This window comes from Xenopus laevis, chromosome 6S, assembly GCF_017654675.1.
Source record: "Xenopus laevis strain J_2021 chromosome 6S, Xenopus_laevis_v10.1, whole genome shotgun sequence".
NCBI lineage: Eukaryota > Metazoa > Chordata > Amphibia > Anura > Pipidae > Xenopus > Xenopus laevis.
In genome coordinates, this window is record NC_054382.1 from 59,941,272 (window position 1) to 59,964,742 (window position 23,471).

At 38.0% G+C, this 23,471-nt stretch overlaps 1 protein-coding gene across 3 annotated transcripts in view; it reads right to left on the reverse strand.

The window, feature by feature from the left end:
• Positions 1-23,471, reverse strand: part of tex10.S (testis expressed 10 S homeolog) — an 87,572-nt gene that overhangs the window by 16,514 nt on the left and 47,587 nt on the right. For 2 of the 3 annotated variants that reach the window (XM_041567212.1, NM_001094814.1), the window contains 5 exon segments: positions 16,034-16,211; positions 15,709-15,797; positions 12,126-12,259; positions 6,842-6,922; positions 2,908-3,086 (listed from right to left, as the gene is read on the reverse strand). In XM_041567212.1, coding sequence (XP_041423146.1) covers positions 2,908-3,086; positions 6,842-6,922; positions 12,126-12,259; positions 15,709-15,797; positions 16,034-16,211 — 661 coding nt within the window. 3 annotated transcript variants of the gene reach the window in all.

Consider the following 23,471-nt stretch of genomic DNA (forward strand, 5'->3'; position numbering starts at 1 on the left):
TGTCAGGTAAAATTTATGCTTGATGTCAGTGATTAATAAGTAAAAACATAGCATAGCCACAGAAAAGGTGGCAACCCTAACACAAAATCACAATCGAAGAAAAAGTAGTTAAAAATACAAAAAAATGTATTAGAACACAAGACACAAAAAAGCCTAATATGTTTTGTGCCTCATAGCCCTATGAGTAAGTGCCCCAACAGGCAGGAAGCGTGTCAGTTTTTTGTTTCTCATGTCCTAATAAATGTTTTTGTATTTTTACCTATTCATAACACAGCTTGGATGTTATCCCTAGCAACAAAGTAGGATTTTCCTGCAGCAATCAAAATTTACAGTCTGACCTCTAGATATAAAAAATGTGTCATCCTCTACTAAATCACGGAGTGGTAGGGTTTTAGCCTTGGCTGTATCACTGCATGTCAGAAAAGGGAATATTAATTCAATAACACTTTCTAAAGGCTCTTGTAATTTAAAATCAAAAAAAGTGCTAAAATTAGGGAATATACCACTTCATGTGCATGTTGGGGGAACTACCCCACCAGAGCCACATGGGTGACTTTTGCTCTAGAGTAAACCTTTCTGTCTCCATGAACACAAAAAATGTCCATTCTTTTTCTATAAGTATGATTCAAGTGGGGTACAAAGAACTTGGACACTAGTGTCACCATACTTCCTGAATAAAGTAACCTAAGACAAAGAACGGAACATCTGGGAATGAACTGCAGCCGTCACTCCCAAATTTGCAAGTATCTCTGCTTGTGTAGAAGCCATGTCATAATATTTCTTTTGGGTGCTTTTCACAAGTAAACAAATAAACTAACCCATTCCTTCTCTCTCAGTGGCATCTTCCAAGACTACAAGTCCACATCATCTGTGAACGCCATCATTTAGAGACAATGGTGTGTGCTAATCTGCTTATTTCTTGGTGATGCATCCTAAGAAATTGCATTGAGCCTCTAGATAAGACATTTTTCAGAATAATTTAGGTAGTTCATTGTGAGCCTCCATCTATGCTTGGGTAGAGACAGCTTCCCTGTCGTATAACTAATTTTCTACAGTCTTTAAGCATAAGAAGTCTTTAACCACAAGTGCTCTTTTTAAAGCCAATTGCATGAAAGTTTATTTATCCATACAATGTTACAATAGTTCAGAATGGTCAAATGAAAAAACCCTTATACTTAGTGCTTACTATAATGAATCAGCCATATCCAATTGGGCATCTCTTCCACCCCAACTTTAGAAAAAGGGAATTTTTCACTGATAAGTTCTTTTCTCCGAGTCTCGTAGTACAGGCACCTCAGGATCAATGTTCATATCCTTTTCGGAGGCAGGATTACAGAATAAAGCTGTAGGGCTGCCCTTCCTCTTCCTGACATTATCCCAACCTATTTTAGTTTTCTTCACGAAGCAGACGCAAACAAGTAGAAATGTATTAACATAAACGTTATGGCACTCCCTGAGCTGTTAGTACGGGACTCTGAAGGAAAGGATTTATCAGTGAGTAAGCAAATCCCCTTCACCAATTGTTCCTAGGCAGCACAGTTACCTAAGGGTTATGTCCTAAATCAAGAGGCAGGACAGACAAAAAGAGGAATATGTAACAAAGAGGTTAGAAAAGCAGAAATCTGTAATATAAAGCCTTTTGCAGCATTTAATTGTGGAATGAAGACCTCCAAGTCTGCGCAGTTCTTGAGGACAAGGCAGAGCATGATCATCTGAAACTAATTGTGAGCACGCTTACAGAGAATGGACAAGGAGGATCAGATATGATCTTGTACAGGGGTTGGGCATAATTTATGTGCATGCACTTTTACTTCACCTCTGCCGTGTTCATTACGTCATTAGAAAAAAGATGGTAATGGCAAAAGAAAAAAAGTCATATCTTTGGGAGAACAGTACTGAAGATAGGATTTAGCAATTTTATTTCAGCGATAAGTTACACACTTGTTACTTGTAGGGAAAATTTGCTGATGCCCACTTCATGCCTCCTGCGCCTACCTGGGCACTATGCATACAGTGCTCCAACAGTACAGAGGTACTCCCCACTTGGCAGGCAAAACTGGCAAAGAGGGGGACCAAAGCCCTGGTCCCTAGGAAATGGACCTGTGCATTCCCTGAAAATGAAAACTAAAAATGTCCATACTACTCTATGCTAATAACGTGGGGAGGATTTTCAGAACCCTATCTCATGTGGCAGGGCAAAAGAAACTACCTGTGAGAGGAGGAAGCCCAGTGGATATTAAGGGAAAATGGAGCTACAAGTTATGCTATTGTTCTGCCTCCAGAGGTGCCTAGGTTTAACCCCAGACGTCTGCATTGACAGGACAGGTCACCCTGAGAACACACAATAGGTTTGCTCAGAGCTAAACCAGAGCCAAAGACCTTTAAACAGAATGTACAATTCTTAACATGACTTACACAAACATCTTTCAGCCAAAAATTCCAAATAACAGGTTACAAACTGCACAACAACATGGGACCAATGTATCACCCTGACACAAATAAACCAGAGCCTGTGTGTTACATTAGACTCAAAGTTACAGTAGATCATCATAAAATTAGTTCAATTTGACTTGCAAGTTAAATGTGTCTTACACTTACAAAACTATCATGAACAGGATTAAAAATAAAAAAACATTGTAGACACTAAAATTAAAAAATACCTTATAATGAACATAGCAAAATCTAATAAAATCACGACAAGTTTAATAATACCACTGTAAAAAAACAATTGCAAAGTGGAATACTAATACGGGGCAATAAAACAATTGTAAGCGTCAATGGTGTAGGGTTGATGTGAACTATGTAAAATCTTGTAAAAAAAAAAAAAAGTGTGGTAAATTAAGTATAAAAATTATACCATCCCGTCAACAACAATAAAAAAAATTGTATTTTGTAATAAGACATTACCTTTTAGGAAGATGCTCAAAATCTTTTCCAATTGTGAGTAAGAAGCTGAAAATGCTGTAACAGCATGAAGGTAAAAACCTATACAGATGTTCGCTAGGAATGCAACTTTGGTCAAAAAGGGTATTTATGGCATACAAGATAGAGCCAGCTGTACTGTCGGGGAGGACTACCAATTCACCCTGTAGAAGATATTGAAATTGAGACAGATGAGCCACAAACACCAAGCATTGCATGTTTAGAACCTACTTTTACGTAAAAGTACTTTGTACACTTAAATGAATTCATGAGACATGTACCTAACCCAACATAACCAAAGCAAACCTAATTAGTTGGATTTTCACTCACCCAGTTACTGGTAGAACAAAAAAAAATATAAACATTTGGTTGCCATGGGTTACTGTCTAGGTGCAAATTGTCTGATTGTTCAAAAAATATGATATCAGCAGTCAATAAGGAGTTGATGACAACATAAAAGGCGGAAGACAAAGTTCAGGTACACAGTACCAAGAAATATGGCATAATATTTTAACCTTTTCCACTAGCACACTTCGCAACTACAATACCAAGAAATGGTTTACATCTTGTGCTATCTCACTTGGAAACATTTCCTGGGGGCAAAATATAGTCTATATGGGCAAAAGGTTTTTTTAGAGGCCTGTCTAAAACTGAACTAAGCTCTCGCTCTAAGCTAGAACCTGGGGGTGTATGCCATCTGGCCCTGGTGCCTTTTTCAAATTCATTTTTATTAAAGCTTTATGAACCATATCCTGAATCAGCCACTGAATGAGCTGAATCAACAGTGCAGCTATGAAGTGAGCCTGGGAACTCTGACTCATCTATTGTATTCATTGAAGAAAAAAACTGATTTAGCACATCTGCCTTTTCTGTTAGAACTATACTGGTACCATTAGTTAACCTCAACCCGCATGTTTTTACTATAAATATACTTGAACTTTTTGACGTTAGTCTAAGACACTGCCACAATGCAATCCCCATTTGCTATATTTGCCTTCTGGAATGTGGTTTTGCAACATTTACATATCAAAATCAAATCATTGTTTAGAACCATGACCCACTTCTTCCTGAATCTTTCTGAAGCCAGGATCTTCTCTAAACTTGACCTACATGGAGCCTATAATATATTTAGGATTCACAAAGGGTACCTCATTGTTGCATCCATAACAGTTTTAACCAGTTTTTCCAAACGCTTTCAATGGACTACTCAAGCTCAGTTAGCCTTTGATCAATTAAAGAAGTTGTTTGTGTCTGCTCCAATTTTTAAACATCAGGACCATACATTACCTTAAGAGGTTAAAGCTTTAGAAACTACTGTTGGAGCTATTTTGTCTCAGAGAGCCAGTGTCAAGGATTTTCTTCATCTTGCCACTTTCTTTTCTAAGAAACTTAAAACTTCAGAATGGAACTACGATGTCTCAGATCAGAGAAAGCTGATTTTTCCATCATCTTCATCTACTGCTGAGGTTTTCATTAAATATTTCACCACCTTCAAGCTTTGAATATTAAATTAGCCTTGTCTACTGCTTTTCATCCAGAATCAAACAGACAAACTGACAGGACCAATCAGAGTTTGGAACAATACCGTCACTGTTTTTTTTCTTCAGGACAATTGGAGTAAACTTCTACCTCTAGCTGAATTTTTTCTTACAATAATGCTCTTCACTCTTATATCAAGCAAACTCCTTTTTTTGAAAATTATGGTTTTCACCCACACACTCTGAGGAATGTCCGTCCCAAGGAAATTTAAAGTACCAGCTGTCCAAGTTTGTCTCTCCATTTTAAAAAAATACTAAATCAATTCAACAGGCTATGACTCAATATCAAAAGATATTTGCTGATCATGAGAGAAGCAATGACCTAGAATTTCAGGTCAGGATTTAGTCTGGCTCTCCACATCAAACGTTCTTGTCCTTTTAAGAAGTTGTCCTTTTAAAATAATTGTTCAGTGTAAAAATAAAAACTGGGTAAATAGATCGGCTGTGCAAAATAAAAAATGTTTTTAATACAGTTAGTTAGGCAAAAATGTAATGTATAAAGGCTGGAGTGACTGGATGTGTGACATAATAGCCAGAACACTACTACCTGCTTTTCAGCTCTCTTGGTTTACACCGACTGGTTACCCTGGTCGCTGACTATTAAATAGACACCGAGGCATATGCTCCAGTGTGAGGTGATCATCTTTGGCCGACACTGAGCATTCCTTCCAAGCATCTTCTGGATTTTGACTACGGCTTGTTCCTGACTTCTCTTCATGTCACTACTCTGGCTTCTAATATTTAGCTTTGTGGTTTTCTTGTTTTGACACTGCCTGTTTTTGACCACTGTTTCAAGTTGACTACAGCTTCTACCTGCAGTTAAGTGACACGTGTCACGGCTACTTGTGGGTTTCAGGGCACTTCTGCTTTTCTTGAGCTTGTCCCATTCCTGTTCTCACCCTCAGTGTTCATGTCCCAGTGGGAAGCACAGGGGAGGTTTATCACCTCCAGACTCACTTTTGTACCTGACAAAATTCTTTCTTATAACTCTGTGAAGGCATCTTTAAGGTCAAATATACACATTGTAATGTAAAATGTCAAATTTAGAAGGGACAAATTATAAAATATGACCAAAATAATGTTGACTACAATATAGGTTTACAATCTAAATACTACAGATAAATCAGTCTGAAATCTATAACCTCACTTTGTAATCAGAATGAAATATTTCTCATCTCCAAAAGAAGTCCAAAGCACAATAGGGATGTACTGTCTCTGTTGCATAATGTTAGGGTCAACCAAGATGAAGTTACCAGTATTATCCTTGTACTCATATACCTGCTACATTTTAGGGCTTTAACAGTATGGATAAGGTACAGTTTTGGGCTGCAGAGCGCAAACAGGATATTATTGAATTAGAGGGGTGCAGAGAAGGGCAACTAAGCTTGTAAAAATTAAGGAAAATCTTAGCTAAGAGGAAAGACTGGTCAAGTTGTTCATACAGGAGAAGAAACGCTTAAGGGGTGATATGATACCTATGTATAAATATATAAGGGGATCTTTTAATAAATGGTTTATTTACCAGTAGGTCCTTCCAGCCAACACATGGTAACCCATTCCGATTAGAAGGAGGTTCCGGAAAAAGGGGTTTTTTTTTTTTTTTTACAGTGAGAGCTGTGTGTGTGTGGAGTTCTCTCCCTGAGTCAGTAGTATTGACATTGCATAGTTTTAAGAAGGGGTTGGATGGCTCTAAGCAAGGGAGGGAATACAAGGTAATGGAAGAAAGCTCATATTACAAGTTGATCCAGGGACTGGTCAGATTGCCATCTTGGAATCAGAGAGGCTTCAAATAGGGTTTTTTTTTGCCTTCCTCTGGATCAACTAGCAGTTAGGCAGAAATATATATATATATATATATATATATATATATATATATATATATATATATATATATATATATATCATCACGTACCTGTCTTCCATCTGCCTGTATTTAAAGATCTTTACGGAACTGTTTTTTTCAAAAGTCGAACTGTTGTGAGGAAAAGTACTTTGTTGGTGGGAGTTTATTTAATATAGGAAGCGCATACTGTTTTTATTCTTAATTTTTTTGGGGCAGAATCCCCATTATGTTTTGCGAATCCACTGGTTGCATCTGCGCAAAGTTGAATTTAATTTTTTATTATATATATATATACACATATATATATATATATATATATATATATATATATATATATATATATATATATATATATATATATATATATATATATATATATATATATATAGTCTTAAAAGGTTGATGAAAGTGGGTCTTTTTTTTCAACTTTACTTACTATGTATTGTATTACTTCGTGTGATTTTATTTCCATAATGTGATTTTATTTCCATAAATACTATGGGTATAGTACAAGATGTAGCACAGCAAAAAATCTTACCAGGTGCTTTATGACTGCATTTTGAAGGATTTCAAAGCATTGACTCCTTGCACTCACAGATGACAAACTGGAACAAACTGCCTGTTAAAACACAAATAATAAAAACATGAATTAGAATATAAACTACAGTAGAATCCCTATTTTACGTTTTTCAGGGGACCAGAAAAAAAATGGTGTAAAAATCCAGGAAAATGTAAAATCAGGGAAATGTATTCTGCATAATATATAGATGGGACCACAAAACAACAATGTAAGATGAGGGAAAACTTAAAAGCAGGGGCTATAAAATGGGGGTTTTACTGTATAATGTCCAAATAAATAAACAATTCAACATTACAGGTAACATACTAAATCTGGTTTAAAGATAAGATCATTAGACATCACATTCAACCCTAGTATCAATGACCCACATCAGGGGGAAAACACTAATTCTTTGCCAGCTGATTCTGTAAATGTATTCATATACACACAAACATATATTTCCATGTACATAAAAAACTGTAGTCCTGGGTATATTGCCTGTGCAAAAAGGAATCTGTAATCAAAAATTATCTGACAGCATTCCACAGTCTCCATCATGAACCATTTGGATTGCTTTTTGTGAAAATTTCTCTCTAATTTAAAGGTCTAGCCTCCTTACCTTTGTTCTGTTTTGTGTAAAAAAGGACCTTCTTCTACTTTCTCAAATGTACCCCAATGTGTATGTATGTAAAACATTTGCCCTTCAGAGTATAGAATGTTTTTAGCAGAAAACATAAGGCCCCACTCTATACTCTGAAAGGCAAATGTTTTACATACACATTGGGGTACATTTGAGATTGGATTCTCCATGAGTGAGCGGGATTATGCATGAGTGAGCGGGATTATGCATGAGTGAGCAGGATTATGCATGAGTGAGCGGGATCATACATCCTTACTGTTAACCTTTTAACAACCAGAGTGGCGGTTATCTAAAGATTTCAAAGAGGCCGTTCACTGATTACATTTTTATGGGGGTTTACATGTCCTTTAAACAATACAAAAAACTAGAACATCCACATTAGATTACATGACAACACAGGACCCAGTGCAGTCTTTATATTCTGATTATTAATCAGTCTTGCAGTATCTGCTTCTGGCAGATATTATTTGACTTGTGCTGTTTTGATACTTTACGACGATCCCTAAGCAGCCCAGAACACACTGAGCATGTGCACAGTCTTGTCTTGAAAGATGTTTAACAAAGTTACAAGATGACAGCCCCCTGTGGCCAACTTTGAAAGCATAAATCATGTGTTTGATTAAGCTTTGTGGTGCAGTAAGTTCATGTTTCCTTGACTTTCCTTGTCCTTTAAAAAGCTGGCAAGTTTTTCATTTATCATGATCCAATCAATTTTATGCTCAAAGGCTGGGAAAGGAATAGAATGAGATATCCACACCTTGGCTATGGTTTGTCTTGCTGTCAAAAAATTGTAGTAAGGAGTTTATGTTGTATTTTTGTAAAACCTGTACATTTACCATTCAATAAGGCTACCAGGGGACCCCCTTTTGACATTAATTTGGAAGACAGAGAAAATAACTGTGTACTCTAACCCAAAATCGAACCACTTGGGGCATGTCTACCAGATGTGATACATAGAACCAATTTGCGAGCAGCCTCTAAAGCAGTTGGGATTAGCCTATTCTTTCAGGTGTCAGATACCATCTAAATAATACCTTGTATGAGGCCCCTAACCATATAATATTAATGGAACTAGATTAAGATTTTTTTCCCATGCCCGAACATATACATGTTCCCTAGAATTAAATATATTATTAAGGGCTGAGTATAAAATGGAGACCATGCCAATGGGGTTTGAAGAGTGAATGCATCATCTACAAGGACTCCAAGGTCCTTTTCCTTAATGGATTTGCCTAGTGCAGTACCATCAAGGGTATGAGTGGCAAATTTGTCTGACATGACCTATCCTTCATAAAGCCATGCTGATTGCTGTTCATAATGTCATTCACTAGGACAAAATTTTGAATGTGATCCCTTAACAAGCCTTCAAATAATTTGCCCACCACAGATGCCAAATTTACTGGCCTATAATTACCAGGCTGAGATCGTAATCCCTTTTTAAATATTGGAATAATATCAGTTATCCAATCCATAGGTACCACACCAGATCTGGTCTAAAACTGAACTAAGCTCTCTTAGAACCCAGGGGTGTATGCCATCAGGCCCTGGAGCCTTGTTTACATTAATTTTTATTAAAGATTTATGGATCATATCCTGAGTCAGCCACTGACTAGATTGAGCTGAGCCATCAGTGCAGCTATGAAGTGAGCCTGGGAACAAAGACTCCTCTATTGTATACACTGAAGAAAATAACTGATTTAGCACGTTTGCCTCTTTCGGTATCTGTTACAACCTCACTGGTACCATTATTTAAAGAAGCAACACTCTTAACCCGCATCTTTTTACTATTAATATATTTTAAAAACTTTTTGGGGTTAGCCTCTGCCGCAATGCACTATTCATTTTTCTTTCTTTGGCTTCCGGATTGCCGATTTACAACATTTATTTTAGTGTTTATATTCATTAAATGCAGCTTCTGTCCCAACAGACTTGTTTTTAAATGCCTCTCTCGTCTTTCCTATTAAATGCTTTACTTCTATATTAAGCCACATAGGGTGATTCTTAAAGCTTTTACATTTATTCCTTAAGAGAATAAATTGAGAACAAGAATGATTTAATATAATTTTAAATGACATCCATTTCTGTTCTGAAAACTTAATGCCCCAATCAACGCTCTGAAGGGCAGCCCTCAAGGCACTAAAATTAGCTTTTCTGAAATTCATGGTTTTTGTTGCCCCAGTGGATGTGATCTATTTTGATTTTGCCAAAGTGCTTGGGCTTAATGAAGATGTTTGCACATGGATAAGAAACGGTCTACAGGATCGGGTACAGGGAGTGATTGTTAATGGGACTAGGCAAATCCATAATGGAAGACGACCATGGGCCTTTGTAGATAATAAACTTGGCTGTGACTGCCATGCTACAGCCAATAAACTTGGCAGTAGAATGGCAGTCAGCAGCTGCAAGGTCAAACAAGGTCTTATGTTGTATTAAAAGGGGCATAGTGTCGAGGGAGGAGGGCATTATCTAGAATATGTCATACAGTTTTGGTCTCCAGCACATACATGTTATTGTTTATTGGGCAAATAAGCTGGTAAAAGGTATGGAAAATCATAGCTATGAGAAAAGACTGGTCAAGTTGGGGTTGTTCAAGAGGCACTTATCTAATGCTTTATTTACTAGTAGGTTCTTACAGCTGGAAGGTGGGCACCCATTCTGATTAGAAGAAAGGAGGTTCTGGCTAAATATTTGGAAGGGAGGTTTTAAAATGAGAGCTGTCAAGATTTAGAAAAAAAGTGGTAATACACCAGAAACCTTCCTGAAGTAATGGCTCCACGCTTTCTCTTTCAAATTTGTTATAGAGTGGGCTCACCCTGTCCCCACAAGGCAGGAACCACCACTCATGTCTATCCTGATTAAGCTCCTAAATTAGAGAGACCAGGATGCAGCACTGTGCACAGCCAGGAATAAATGGGAGTTAAATTATTCAGGTCAAAAAATCTCCCTTTAACCCAGACCATTCAATAGCTATGCAAAATAAGGGAAGTCTCTATATAGGCATCAAGAGGAAACCACGTGAACTGGGTCTCTCCTATGTCATGCGTTTCCCTGTCATAGAGGGGGAAAGGTTGTTCTTTGACCTCTTACAGAATGGGTAGCTAGACCATTATCAAAAAGTGAACCGCAGAGGTGGTGTCTCCGCCCCGGGGGCTCACCCTATAAGGTTTTACATATTTTTGATTTCCTATGATGTTACAACAGAAATATGTGCTAATGTCATGGAATATAAAGGAGCTCAATGACAGGATTAAAAGATTGGTAAATTTAGGCCAGTTAAGGAAGTCAGGGGGACACCTAGTTAAGATTTTGGAAACTCACTTAGTAGGCCAACGGGCAAGGCCCTTCAAGGAGAACTAAACCCTACACCTCCCTCCATCCCCCTCCACTGCCCCCCACCCCGCAGCCTCTATTCTTTTTAGAAGTCTGCCTGTCTGCTGACCTGCACAATCTGTAGAGCTGCGAGGTGGAGTTCAAGGGGGTCATCTTGCCATGTCTTCTGGTCTCTTTCTGTTAGAGCGGCAACACAGATCTTGAAAGAGCATGTGCAGTTCAATCTATGTCCTGAATTGGCTTCTACTGCGCATGCTCCCACAAGTTCCATTGATATGCAAATGTTTAATCAAAGATGCTACATTGAGTAACTTCCCAACTGTGTGGGCAGATGATTTTAATATGGTACCTGACCCTTTTCTGGACAGGCTTAGTACTGTTGCTAATGACTATCTGCTGTTTGCTATCTCTGCTTCCTGTTCCTGACATTACCTCATATGGCCAAAGGAGCAAATGGCAATTCACTTACATTCAGGATGGCTGAGCAGATCCTACCACCGTCATATCTCCTGGGGGCCCCACACTGAACTTGCTGCACAGAATGCAGACACACTGTCTCTGACATCTTGGAAAACACAAAGAGGTGACTCTGAATACCTGCACCTGAACTCCGTAACATCACCTACCAAAACCCAATCCAGTCTGAGCTAATAGCTTGGCCCAAGTGGCTGCTTTTTCGCAACCCACCACTATGCTAACCCCATCAAAGGGGAGCATCAAGACCGCCAGCATTAGAGGAGGAAGGAAAGAGTCCCTCTTGCCGAGACTACAGCAGTGCCCCAACGGAATTTAATCCATCCATCAACCTCCAACAGGACAAAAAAACAAATGAGTAGGGGAGGGTCTGGCTCTTTTAACTTGTTTGTGGGAAATCCTGTCAAGGAGGGAGGTTAACCTATTGCTGCATGCATGCAATGTGTGGCTAGGAAAAGTAGAAGCTATTACAGCAGCAGAGGATTAACACTGTAATCTATTCCTACAAAATAGGCTATTAATAGGCTGTGCTAAGAATAGACTGCAGTATGTTATGACGAACAGTTATTGCAAACTGTGCACACAATGTGTCATAGAAAACAAAAAATGTTGTTGATATTTAGTGATCAATGTGCCACAGAGATATATCGAAGCATGCTCAATGTGTAAACAATTGTGAGATGCTAAAATGGAGTTAATTTGTCATATACTATACAGTGATTAATCAATACTAACACTATCAATGTAATCAAATTCACTTTAAATGCAAATTATAGCATTAATAACAGAAAACAAATATGTTAAATAACAAAACATTACCTTTGTAATCATCCAGTGGTGAGCAAACTGTTGCTGATCAGTCAGATATAGGCACAATGGTGAAACCTGTGTTTTGCTGACATGAGTAGTGTGTTTTGTGCCTTGCATCCATGACAACCTCTCTGCTGAAAATCCTAAAATAAACAATACAAATAAATCATTGTAGCAGTAGAACAGTCAAAGGGCATAAAATCATTGTTATTAACACTGCAGTTTTTCCAATTTATGTGTTGGACAGGTTGCTCAATGTTTTCTGCTTACTGACTACAATAATTAGTGGAATTTTCCTTTACAACGGGGTAAGGTTTAGGTGAAGAGGTGGTATTAGGCTGACGATTCTTTGTTGCAGCTGCTCAAAGTTTTGCAGTGGATGCAGTCATCTCTAAGAATGGATGCTTGAAATTAAACTCAGGAATGACTGGGGGAGTTGCATGGGGTATGTCAGTTTGCGTTTGGTAATTTGAGTATTAATCATATTGGCCTCTGTATTTTTATTTATTTATTTTTGAGTATTAGTCCACTTGAGTCTTATGGACAGGGTGAAAGACTGTCACAATGACGTTAATGCACCAAAAACAAATGCTCTGACAGTTATGTTGGGTTCCGCTGTGCACTCTCCAGCATGTTTAGGTAATCCCTGGGAAAGCACGGAAGCTTCTCCCAGCAAGCAGAGGTCTAACTGTGGATAGGAGAAGGGATAAATGGCAGTGCAATAGCATGCCATATATTTGCACTGAGATCCCAGTGGAGGAACATGTTATTGTATTGGTATACACACACACACTATAACATAGACACATATGTATACATACATAAATACATAAACACCCCCCCCCCCATTTACCTTTTCGAGTGAAGGAATAGAGGAAAAATAGTTCGAATTTTGAATGGTCGAATATGGCTACTTCGACTACGACCTTCGAATTGAACCATTCGAACTAAAAATCGTTCGACCATTCGATAGTCGAAGTACTGTCTCTTTAAAAATTTCTTCGACCCCCTAGTTCGCCACCTAAAACCTACCGATGCCAATGTTAGCCTACGGGGAAGGTCCCCATAGGCTTCCTAACAATTTCGTGATCAAAGGAATATCCTTCGATCAATGGATTAAAATCCTTCGATTCGAGGATTTAATCGTTTGATCGAACAATTATTCCTTCGATCGTAGGAATAGCGCACGAATATCGAGGGTTAATTGACCCTCGATATTCGACCCTAGGTAAATGTGCCCATATATATCTATATATATATCTATATCTATATATATCTATATACAGTGGTGTGAAATACTATTTGCCCCCTTCCTGATTTCTTATTCTTTTGCATGTTTGTCACACTTAAATGTTTCTGCTCATCAAAAACCGTTAACTATTAGTCAAAGATAACATAATTGAACACAAAATGCAGTTTTTAAATGAAGGTTTACGTTATTAAGGGAGAAAAAAAACTCCAAATCTACATGGGCCTGTGTGAAAAAGTGATTGCCCCCCTTGTTAAAAAATAACTTAACTGTAGTTTATCACACCTGAGTTCAATTTCAAAGGTTATAAAGCCATTTCTAAAGCTTTGGGACTCAAGCAAACCACAGTGAGAGCCATTATCCACAAATGGCAAAAACATGGAACAGTGGTGAACCTTCCCAGGAGTGGCCGGCCGACCAAAATTACCCAAGAGCGCAGAGACAACTCATCCGAGAGGCCACAAAAGACCCCAGGACAACATCTAAAGAACTGCAGGCCTCACTTCCCTCAATTAAGGTCAGTGTTCACGACTCACCATAAGTAAGAGACTGGGCAAAAACGGCCTGCATGGCAGATTTCCAAGGCGCAAACCACTTTTAAGCAAAAAGAACATTAAGGCTCGTCTCAATTTTGCTAAAAAACATCTCAATGATTGCCAAGACTTTTGGGAAAATACCTTGTGGACCGACGAGACAAAAGTGGAAGTTTTTGGAAGGTGCGCGTCCCGTTACATCTGGCGTAAAAGTAACACAGCATTTCAGAAAAAGAACATCATACCAACAGTAAAATATGGTGGTGGTAGTGTGATGGTCTGGGGTTGTTTTGCTGCTTCAGGACCTGGAAGACTTGCTGTGATAGATGGAAACATGAATTCTACTGTCTACCAAAAAATCCTGAAGGAGAATGTCCGGCCATCTGTTCGTCAACTCAAGCTGAAGCGATCTTGGGTGCTGCAGCAGGACAATGACCCAAAACACACCAGCAAATCCACCTGGCATAACCTTAAAAAGGCGGTTCATGCTAGAAAACCCTCAAATAAAGCTGAATTACAACAATTCTGCAAAGATGAGTGGGCCAAAATTCCTCCAGAGCGCTGTATAAGACTCGTTGCAAGTTATCGCAAACGCTTGATTGCAGTTATTGCTGCTAAGGGTGGCCCAACCAGTTATTAGGTTCAGGGGGCAATTACTTTTTCACACAGGTTTGGATTTCTTTTCTCCCTAAATAATAAAAACCCATTTAAAACACTCATTTAAAAACTGCATTTTGTGTTTACTTGTGTTATCTTTGACTAATAGTTAAATGTGTTTGATGATCAGAAACATTTTGTGTGACAAACATGCAAAAGAATAAGAAATCAGGAAGAGGGCAAATAGTTTTTCACACCACTGTATGTATGTATGTATATATTATATATATATATATATATATATATATATATATATATATATATATATATATATATATATATATATATATATATATATATATATATACACACACATACACACAATATATATATATACATACATACATACAACAAAAAGACTTCCGCACACATAGGTCTTGATAAGTGAAAAAAAGCTGGTAGATTTATTTCAACGTTTCGGCTTACAAACTCAAGCCGTCACCTATGTGTGCGGAAGTTTTTTTGTTGTATAGATATGAATTTTTGTCCAGCACCTAGGCATCAACATGGCTATCTGAGTGCACCTATCTAGTTATATGTCTCTCTCTCTCTCTATATATATATATATATATATATATATATATATATATATATATATATATATATATATATATATATATATATATATATATATATATATATATATATATATATATATATATATATATATATTGAAATTCAATAGTAACCTCTGCTACAACTTGACATATAATAGATGACAGTGTTCATTCAAAACAAATATGACACTTACGAGGGAATGTAATTAAAGTCGCAAAGAGCAAAACAATTCGCACAAATAAGTATAAAAAAAGCCACATCTCGCAATGTAATATTGTTCCTTAAACTGTTATTGCATTGCGAATTGTAATTGTGCATTGCGAATTGCGCACTCTTAAGTCCTTGAAGGTGCCATAAGCTTTTGGAGCAAACATAACTTTTTCATTAAGAAGTTTTTTACATTGACTGCACATTGGTGCAAACTGTAAAATTCGCAAACGGTCTTCCACTGTCGGAAGTGGTCGCTAATCAGTTTCTGTGTTCGCAAAAGCTATTTTAAATCTGTGCAAAGCAAAATTTGTTAGAATTCCAAATAGTTTTTCCTTTACCCACTTTTATTACATTCCCCAGACAGCATGCAAAACATATACATTACCAATGAGAGAAGAGAACACAAAACTAAAATAGTCCTGATTGCTCATTGTACAGTCTTGTCCCAAGCACGACCAACTTGCAAAGGAGGACCTGCAATAAATAATAAATCCATTATTTTTACTTTTTATTGCTTACCTCTATGTAGCTGGACTAGAATAGTTAAACCAAAGGACATTTGCAATTTGCTGAAGCTGGAGTCTAAAACCCTAATTTTTATAAACAGCAAAGTAATCACTCACATGATAAGCAGGATAAGTAAGGCAACAATGGAAGTCATTTTTTTGGTTGCATGGAAAAAAAACCCAACAAAGGCTGTCCTAACTTACCTTGCATGCAATATTCCAATGAGCGTGGAACCAAGATTCGGTGAAAGTCTTTCTGTGATGCAACACTTACTTAAACAAGTAAGTAAATCAGATGATATATAAGGTAAGAAATATAAAAGCTGCACAAGTTGTTTTTGAGATTCTGGTGGAAGCAGCACAACAGGTCCCTCATTTGGATCTAATAAGAAATCAAAAGTTTAAATCTAGTTTAAGTGAACATCAGAAAGGTAAAAAGGATCAGGGATTTGGTATACTGGCTTATTTTAAAGGGGTTGTTCACCTTCCAACACTTTTTTAGTTCAGTTTGTTTCAGATAGTTCACCACTATACTTTCTATTTTCTGTGTGACCATTCTTCGAATATTGAAGTGAACGTCTAATTTTTCACCTTTCTAAAGCTGCTCTGGGAGGGTTGGTCCTCGACCCTCTAAAGCCTTCTAATTTGATACATTTAGTTGATACATTTCTTATGTTGTCCCTGCTGAGCAAAATCCCTGTGTTTCATTAAAAGGCAGCTGTTAGAAGTGATACAAGAGTTGCTAATATTGCAGAGATGCTGCTGAGAAATGTATCAACTAAATGTTGCAAAATTGTAACAGTTTAGAGACTGCACCTGAATTACTGAGCTGCTAGACTGAGACACCAGAGACATTCAACTTTAAAGTTAGATTTTGAAAAAACTGTAAAAATAAAAAATGGAAAGCAATGGAAAGAAAAATCTATTTCTGGAAAACAATCTGAAAACAACTGAACTGCAAAAGTGATTGGAAGGTGAACAACCCCCTTAAGGCATATGGCACAAGGGTTTCAAGACAAATACAGCTCAAGTGGTAAACAAGGCCTAAAGTTTTTAAGTTAACATATTGGGGCAGATTTACATAGGGTCGAATATCGAGGGTTAATTAACCCTCGATATTCGACTGTCGAAGGTAAATCCTTCGACTTTGAATATCGAAGTCGAAGGATTTACCGAAATTAGTTTGATCGAACGAAAAATCATCCGATTGAACGATTAAAAGGATTTTAATCCATCGATCGAACGATTTTTCTACGACCAAAAAAATATTAGAAAGCCTATGGGTAGGGGGTCGAAGTTTTTTATAAAGACAGTACTTCGACTATCGAATGGTCGAACGATTTTTAGTTAGAATCGTTCAATTCGAGGTCAAAGTCGTAGTCGAAGGTCGAAGTAGCCAAAAAATCATTTGAAATTCCAAGTTTTTTTTATTCTATTCCTCCACTCGAACTAAGTAAATGTGCCCCATCTCGATCAATGTTTTTTGATTGTTTCAGTTGCTAGTTGTTGGTATACATCATAGGACAAAAGAGTTCAGTTTATGGGGTGAAAGGCAATGGCACTGGCCAAGCCATACGCAAGTAATTAGTCCAATATAAAAGAAACACCAATACCTTGATATGCTGCAACGGGGGTGATCCCAATTTTATTCCATAGTGCTACCAGACACTGCAGTTACAATCAAATGTTTTGGGACCACTTGTCCCAGTGAGGAAGGGACAGGTGGACCCGAAACGTTTGATTGTAACTGCAGTGTCTGGTAGCACTATGCAATAAAATTGAGATCACGCCCGTTGCAGCATATCAAGGTATTGGTGTTTCTTTTATATTATACATCATAGGACACCAACATTTGAAAAATGTAAAGAGGGACAAAAACATTAGCCGCACAATTTTTGACCATGCCCATTTCATGACCACTTCCTCTTATTACCATGTTCATTTTACAAAATTTGTCAGGTTATGAAAATTTGAACACATTTCTGGGAGTTTTAGAGGCATTTTTATGTGTTATAACAGTTTTGGTAATGAAACAAATAGCCCATTAAGCTGTGAGTTTCCTCAAGAGACTTGCCTATCTTAAATTGTTACAATTCTTTCTCTGCTTATCTTAAATTGTTATATATGTATAGGAAGTACAGCTGAACAGTGTTATGGGCTCTCTGCCAAAAAACCTCATATTAATTAAGCTTCAGAAACGATGCATCTTTCTCAGGCATTAGTGCATGAAATCAGAGAGAAACTTGGGACATTTCAGTAATAAATCTGGGACTGAGCTGTCAAAATCTAACTGTCCCACAGAAACCAGGACAGTTGGGAGGTATGCATTGCCGCATTAAGTCTTTGTTTTATCTCCAGGTCCTTGGAGTTCTGAATATGGTGTACTGTGTTACAAATTATAAGGGGTTAGATGTCAGTCAAGTACTTACTGATGTTATATGTTGTTGATACACCTATAGGCAGCTTTATAACCCTCCACCATCAGAACAAAGGCTTTAGCCTGACCTGATCCTTAAGCTGGCCATAGACGCAAAGATCCGATCGTACGAATCGAGGATTCGTATGATATTCGGACCGTGTGTGGAGAGTCCCGACATTTTTCGTCTGGCGGAGATCGGTCGTTTGGCCGATTGGACAGGTTAGAAGATTTCTGTCAGGTGCGGGTAATATCTCTGCGTTTATTGCCGATCGTACAATTTTCAGAGGGAGACGGTCACAAGCTTTGCGGACATAACTATCCTACGATTGCTGTCAGGGGCAGAACATCGGCTGATCTGAATGGCAAGACTTTGATCTTTATGGTTAGTGGCAGGTCGGGAGATGGGAAAGTCCGATCGTACGTTGATTCGTACGATTGGATCTTTGCATCTATGGCCAGCTTTAGACTTAAGACACACAGAGCTGTGCTTACCTTTTCTAATGGCAGAAACTCCCCTGGCTCTCTGCCTGTGTGCCCTTTCCCATATCAATCTACCACTCCCCCAGCTCATACACTGAACAGCAGACTTTAGAACATCCTGTTTTTCGTTGATTAAATGAAGGTGGCAATAGCAGGATTCCCCACTGGGATAACACCTGGACAGATCAGAATCCCTTTCAAATTCTATAAAATGAACCAAGGCAGTTGACAAATAAATCTATACAAGCATACCTCCCAACATTTAACAAATGGAAAGAGGGTTAAAAAGATCTGACCTGTAGCTTGGTGGGAATGTTTGACCACACCCATTGTATGACCACACACCTTATTATAATGTCCATTTTAAAATTTGGCAGGTTATGAAAGTTTGGACACATTTCTGGGAGTTTTAGGGCCATGTTACATGTTTTATATCAGTTTAGTTAATGAAGGTGAAATTCCCCTTTAAAGGGGACCCGTCACCCAAAAAAATTATTCAAAATCCTATTTTGTCACATTAGTCAAGCAAAATGAACTTTAATTACACTATATAAATTATTTGAATCTCGTTTCCTTCAGTCTGGGAATTCAAAATGATAGCAAGCAGGCAGCAGCCATTTTGTGGACACTTATTAAGGCAAGCCTTGCATCATCTCAGAATCTTGTTTGTGCACCAGATTGAGGGACCCGATGTCCATTCCTATGCCCTGGCTACACAAATAAATGGTAAAGAGAACGGGGGGAATGTGTGGAGAGCAGTGACATCTAGGAAGTGCTGAATGGAAAGTGAAAGTAATTGTCTGCCCCGCCTCTATGCCCATGGCATAGAGGAGGGGCAGACTATTTGGTTGACAGCTGAGATTTTTAAATGCATTTACACCAGCTATGAATGCTTTAATAAAAAATGGAAATTGGATTTCATGTTTAATTTATTATACAGATTTTTGTGTCTGGGTGACAGGTCCACTTTAAGCTGTGAGCCACACTTTCCTCAAGAGTCCTGATTAATAGTTACAATTGTATTGAATCTAGTAAAAAAAAAAAAATAATAATTGTAAAATCTAGTAAAAATTATATTTCCACCAAAGCTTCTATATTTGTTTCATAATAGCACCTGTCACTTTATCTGCAGTGTTCTTCTCTAGATTGGAGTCCATGGTAATCCCTTACCTCTGGCAAATAATTACATTGTAAGCTTGTTTATGCAGGCTACTCTTGTATCAGTTAGTTACTTGTTGTTTGTGTATGTGAATCTGTATGCTCATTGTATACACCCTTTTATTCTACAGTGCTGTGGAATATGCTGGTGCTATAAAAATTTGGTAACATTCACCACATATGAAATGTATGTATTGTCTGCATAAAAAACTAGGTGTACATACCATGCCACAGTTGTTTTCTATTTTATAGAGCCTCCAAACTAATACATGTGGCAGGATGCACCTCATCTGCAGAGGATACAGCACCCACAGTAGAAGTTGTCACAGCTGGCACGTTCAAATTTTTTTTTTTTTTGTTAAAAACTATATCCATTTATGCAAAAGACAGAGTGGCTGTGCTCTTTACACACAGAGCACATATACTAACAAATCTATACTTCACATTATTTCACAGAATACCCCAATATGGAAACGGTTGGTCAAACATCTACATAAGGAACAAAAGGGTAACCCATTTGTAACATTTTTTATAATAAATGGAGGTAGCATATAGCCAGCTTAGATAGTGATGATTGGGATTATGTAACGGATACTGTTTCATCAACAGTGATCTGCATTTTTGATAACCTTGCAGCGTACAAGTTGATTCACATAGCATACTGAATGAGGCTTGGAGGAAGGACCCATGTGGTCTGAAACATGTAGTGAAAACTACACCAAAAGATTCAAAAGATTCAAAAGAGTATCCAGTTGTCCTTTTCATATATGTTACTATTTTGGAGGTGGCTACTCTTTCTACTGTTGAAAAGCCAAATTAACACGCATCTAACGAGCTGTGGACCCAGCAGGAAAACCCAAAATCGACATCATACTTCACACTAGTACCTTTGCACAATAAGGGTATGAACCCTAAAAATTTATATTTCGTATGAAAAACCTCTCAGGATGCTTATTAATGATGTGTGGGTTGACCCAAAACCCATTGTGACCTGTGGGTTGACCACTGGTTGGCTGGGTTCGAGTTGTAATTTGACCAACCATTGTAGGTTAGGGTTGAATGTGGGAAAGTACACTCCTCTAATACTCCTGAATATTCCTTATGTTGGAAGCAAAGGTGTGCCCCAAAGTAGTGTACAGAGCGAGAAGATATGGGTACAGGTTGGGTATAGTTCCTACAATGGCAAAATTTTGCAACAACATTTTTTTCCACTACAGGAAGCACACTGAAAGCACAGAGACCCCACAACATACATTTCTGATTTTCTGAGATTCACTTTCATCTGGTATGGTACCTATGGATTAGAGAAAAGATGATGTCATTCCCATATTTAAAAAGGGATTACGATCTCAGCCTGGCAATTATAGGCCAGTAAATTTGAATGTGATGGGCAAATTATTTGAAGGCTTTCAAAATGTTGTCTTAGTGAATGGCATTATGAACAGCAATCAGCATGGCTTTATGAAGGATAGGTCAGGTCAGACTAATCGGATTGCTTTTTATGATGAGGTAAGAAAGATGCTGGACAGTGGAGGGGGGGCAGTAGATGTGATCTGTTTGGATTTTACCAAAGCCTTTCATACGAGTGCTTTCTAAACTAAGGTCTGATGGGCTTAATGAAGTCGTTTGCACATGGATAGGAAATTGGCTACAGGATAGGGTACAGAGGGTGGTTGTTAATGGTACATTCTCTGCTTGGAGTAAGGTTCTTAGTGGGGTCCCTGGGATGTAAAAATATCCAAGCCACTTATTCCCTTAATGGGACTGCACTAGGCAAATCCAGTATGGAAAAGGACCTTGGAGTCCTTGTAGATAATAAACTATAAAGCAATGCCAGTCAGCAGCATCAAGGGAAAAGAAGGTCTTGAGCTGTATTAAAAGGGGCATAGATTCACGAGAGGAGGGGTTATTCATCCATGTTATAGAGCACTGGTAAGGCCCCATCTAGAATATGCTGTACAGTTTTGGTCTCTAGTGCTCAAACATTATTGAATTAGAGAGGGTCCAGAGAAGGGCAACTAAGCTGGTAAAAGTTATGGATAATCTTAGCTATGAGGAAAGACTGGCCAAATTGTTCACACTAGAGAAAAGGTGCTTAAGGGGTGATATGATAACTATGTATAAATATATAAAGGGATCATATAATAATCTCTCTAATGCTTTATTTATTAGTAAATCTTTCCAGCTGACACAAGGTCATCCATTCCGATTAGAAAAAGTGAGGTTCCGCATAAATATTCGGAAGGGTTTTTTTTTTTACAGTGAGCTGTGAAGATGTGGAATTCTCTCCCTAATTCAGTCGTACAGGATGATACATTCAATAGCTTTTTAGCAAGTGAGGGAATACAGGGTTATGGAAGATAGCTCATAGTACAAGTTGATCCAGGGACTAGGCCGATTGCCATTTTGGTGTCAGAAAGGAATTTTTCCCCTTCTGAGGCAAATTGGAGAGGCTTCAGATGGTTTTTTTTTATCATCATCATCATCATTTACTTATATAGCTCAGACAAGATATACAGTGCTTTATCTTAGTTATAACAAACGGAATAAATGGTGGCTAACAAACAAGGGTTACAGAGTACAAAAGGATTATAGAGGGCCCTACAAATTAGAGTTTACAAACTAAAGGTTAGGGTACAATTGAGACATTAGGATTTTAGAAACAATTTTGTGATTTATGATACAGCAATGATTGGTTAGTTAAGGTACATTGAATAAGCTTCTTTAAACAGGTGGGTCTTTAAGGAGCACTTGAAAGTTTGGAAAGGAAAAAGTCTGACAGCAAGAGGCAGAGAATTCCAGAGAAAAGCAGAAGCCCGAGAGAAGTCTTGTACACGATAATGCGCAGAAGTGATGAGAGGAGAAGTGAGGCTAAGATCAAAAGCAGAGCGAAGGTTTCGTGAAGGAGTGTATTTGGAGATCAGAGCTGAAATATAGGGAGGGGCTTGATTATTAAGGGCCTTGAATGTGATTGTTAGTAATTTGAATTTGATTCTAGAGGAGATTTGGAGCCAGTGAAGGGACATGAATTTGGGAGCAGCTGATGTTGAGCGGTGAAGTAGACAAATGAGTCTAGCAACCGCATTTAGAACAGATTGGAGTTGTGAAAGGTGACTTGTTGGAATACCTGCAAGGAGTAGGTTGCAGTAATCAAGGTGGGAGATGATGAGAGACTGAATCATTGTTTTAGTTGATTCTGAACTGAGATACGGTCATATTCGGGCAATGTTGCTCAGTTGAATACGATAAGATTTTGCAAGTGTTTGAATTTGTGGTGAAAAGACAGATGTGAGTCTAAGAGAACTCCGCCTGTGTGGTGGAATGAAAGGTGTTGTTGTTTACTGTGAGTGATATCTGGGGGACAGGGGAAGATCTTGGAGTAAATATAATGAGTTCTGTTTTTGAAAGGTTCAGTTTCAGGTGGCGCTGTGACGTCCAGGAGGAGACAGCAGAGAGACAATCTGTAACTTGGGAAAGGACAGAATTAGAAAGATCAGGAGTAGACAAGTAGAGTTGGGTGTCATCAGCATAAAGGTGATACTGAAGTCCAAACGATTGAATACGTTTTCCTAGTGAAGTTTTATA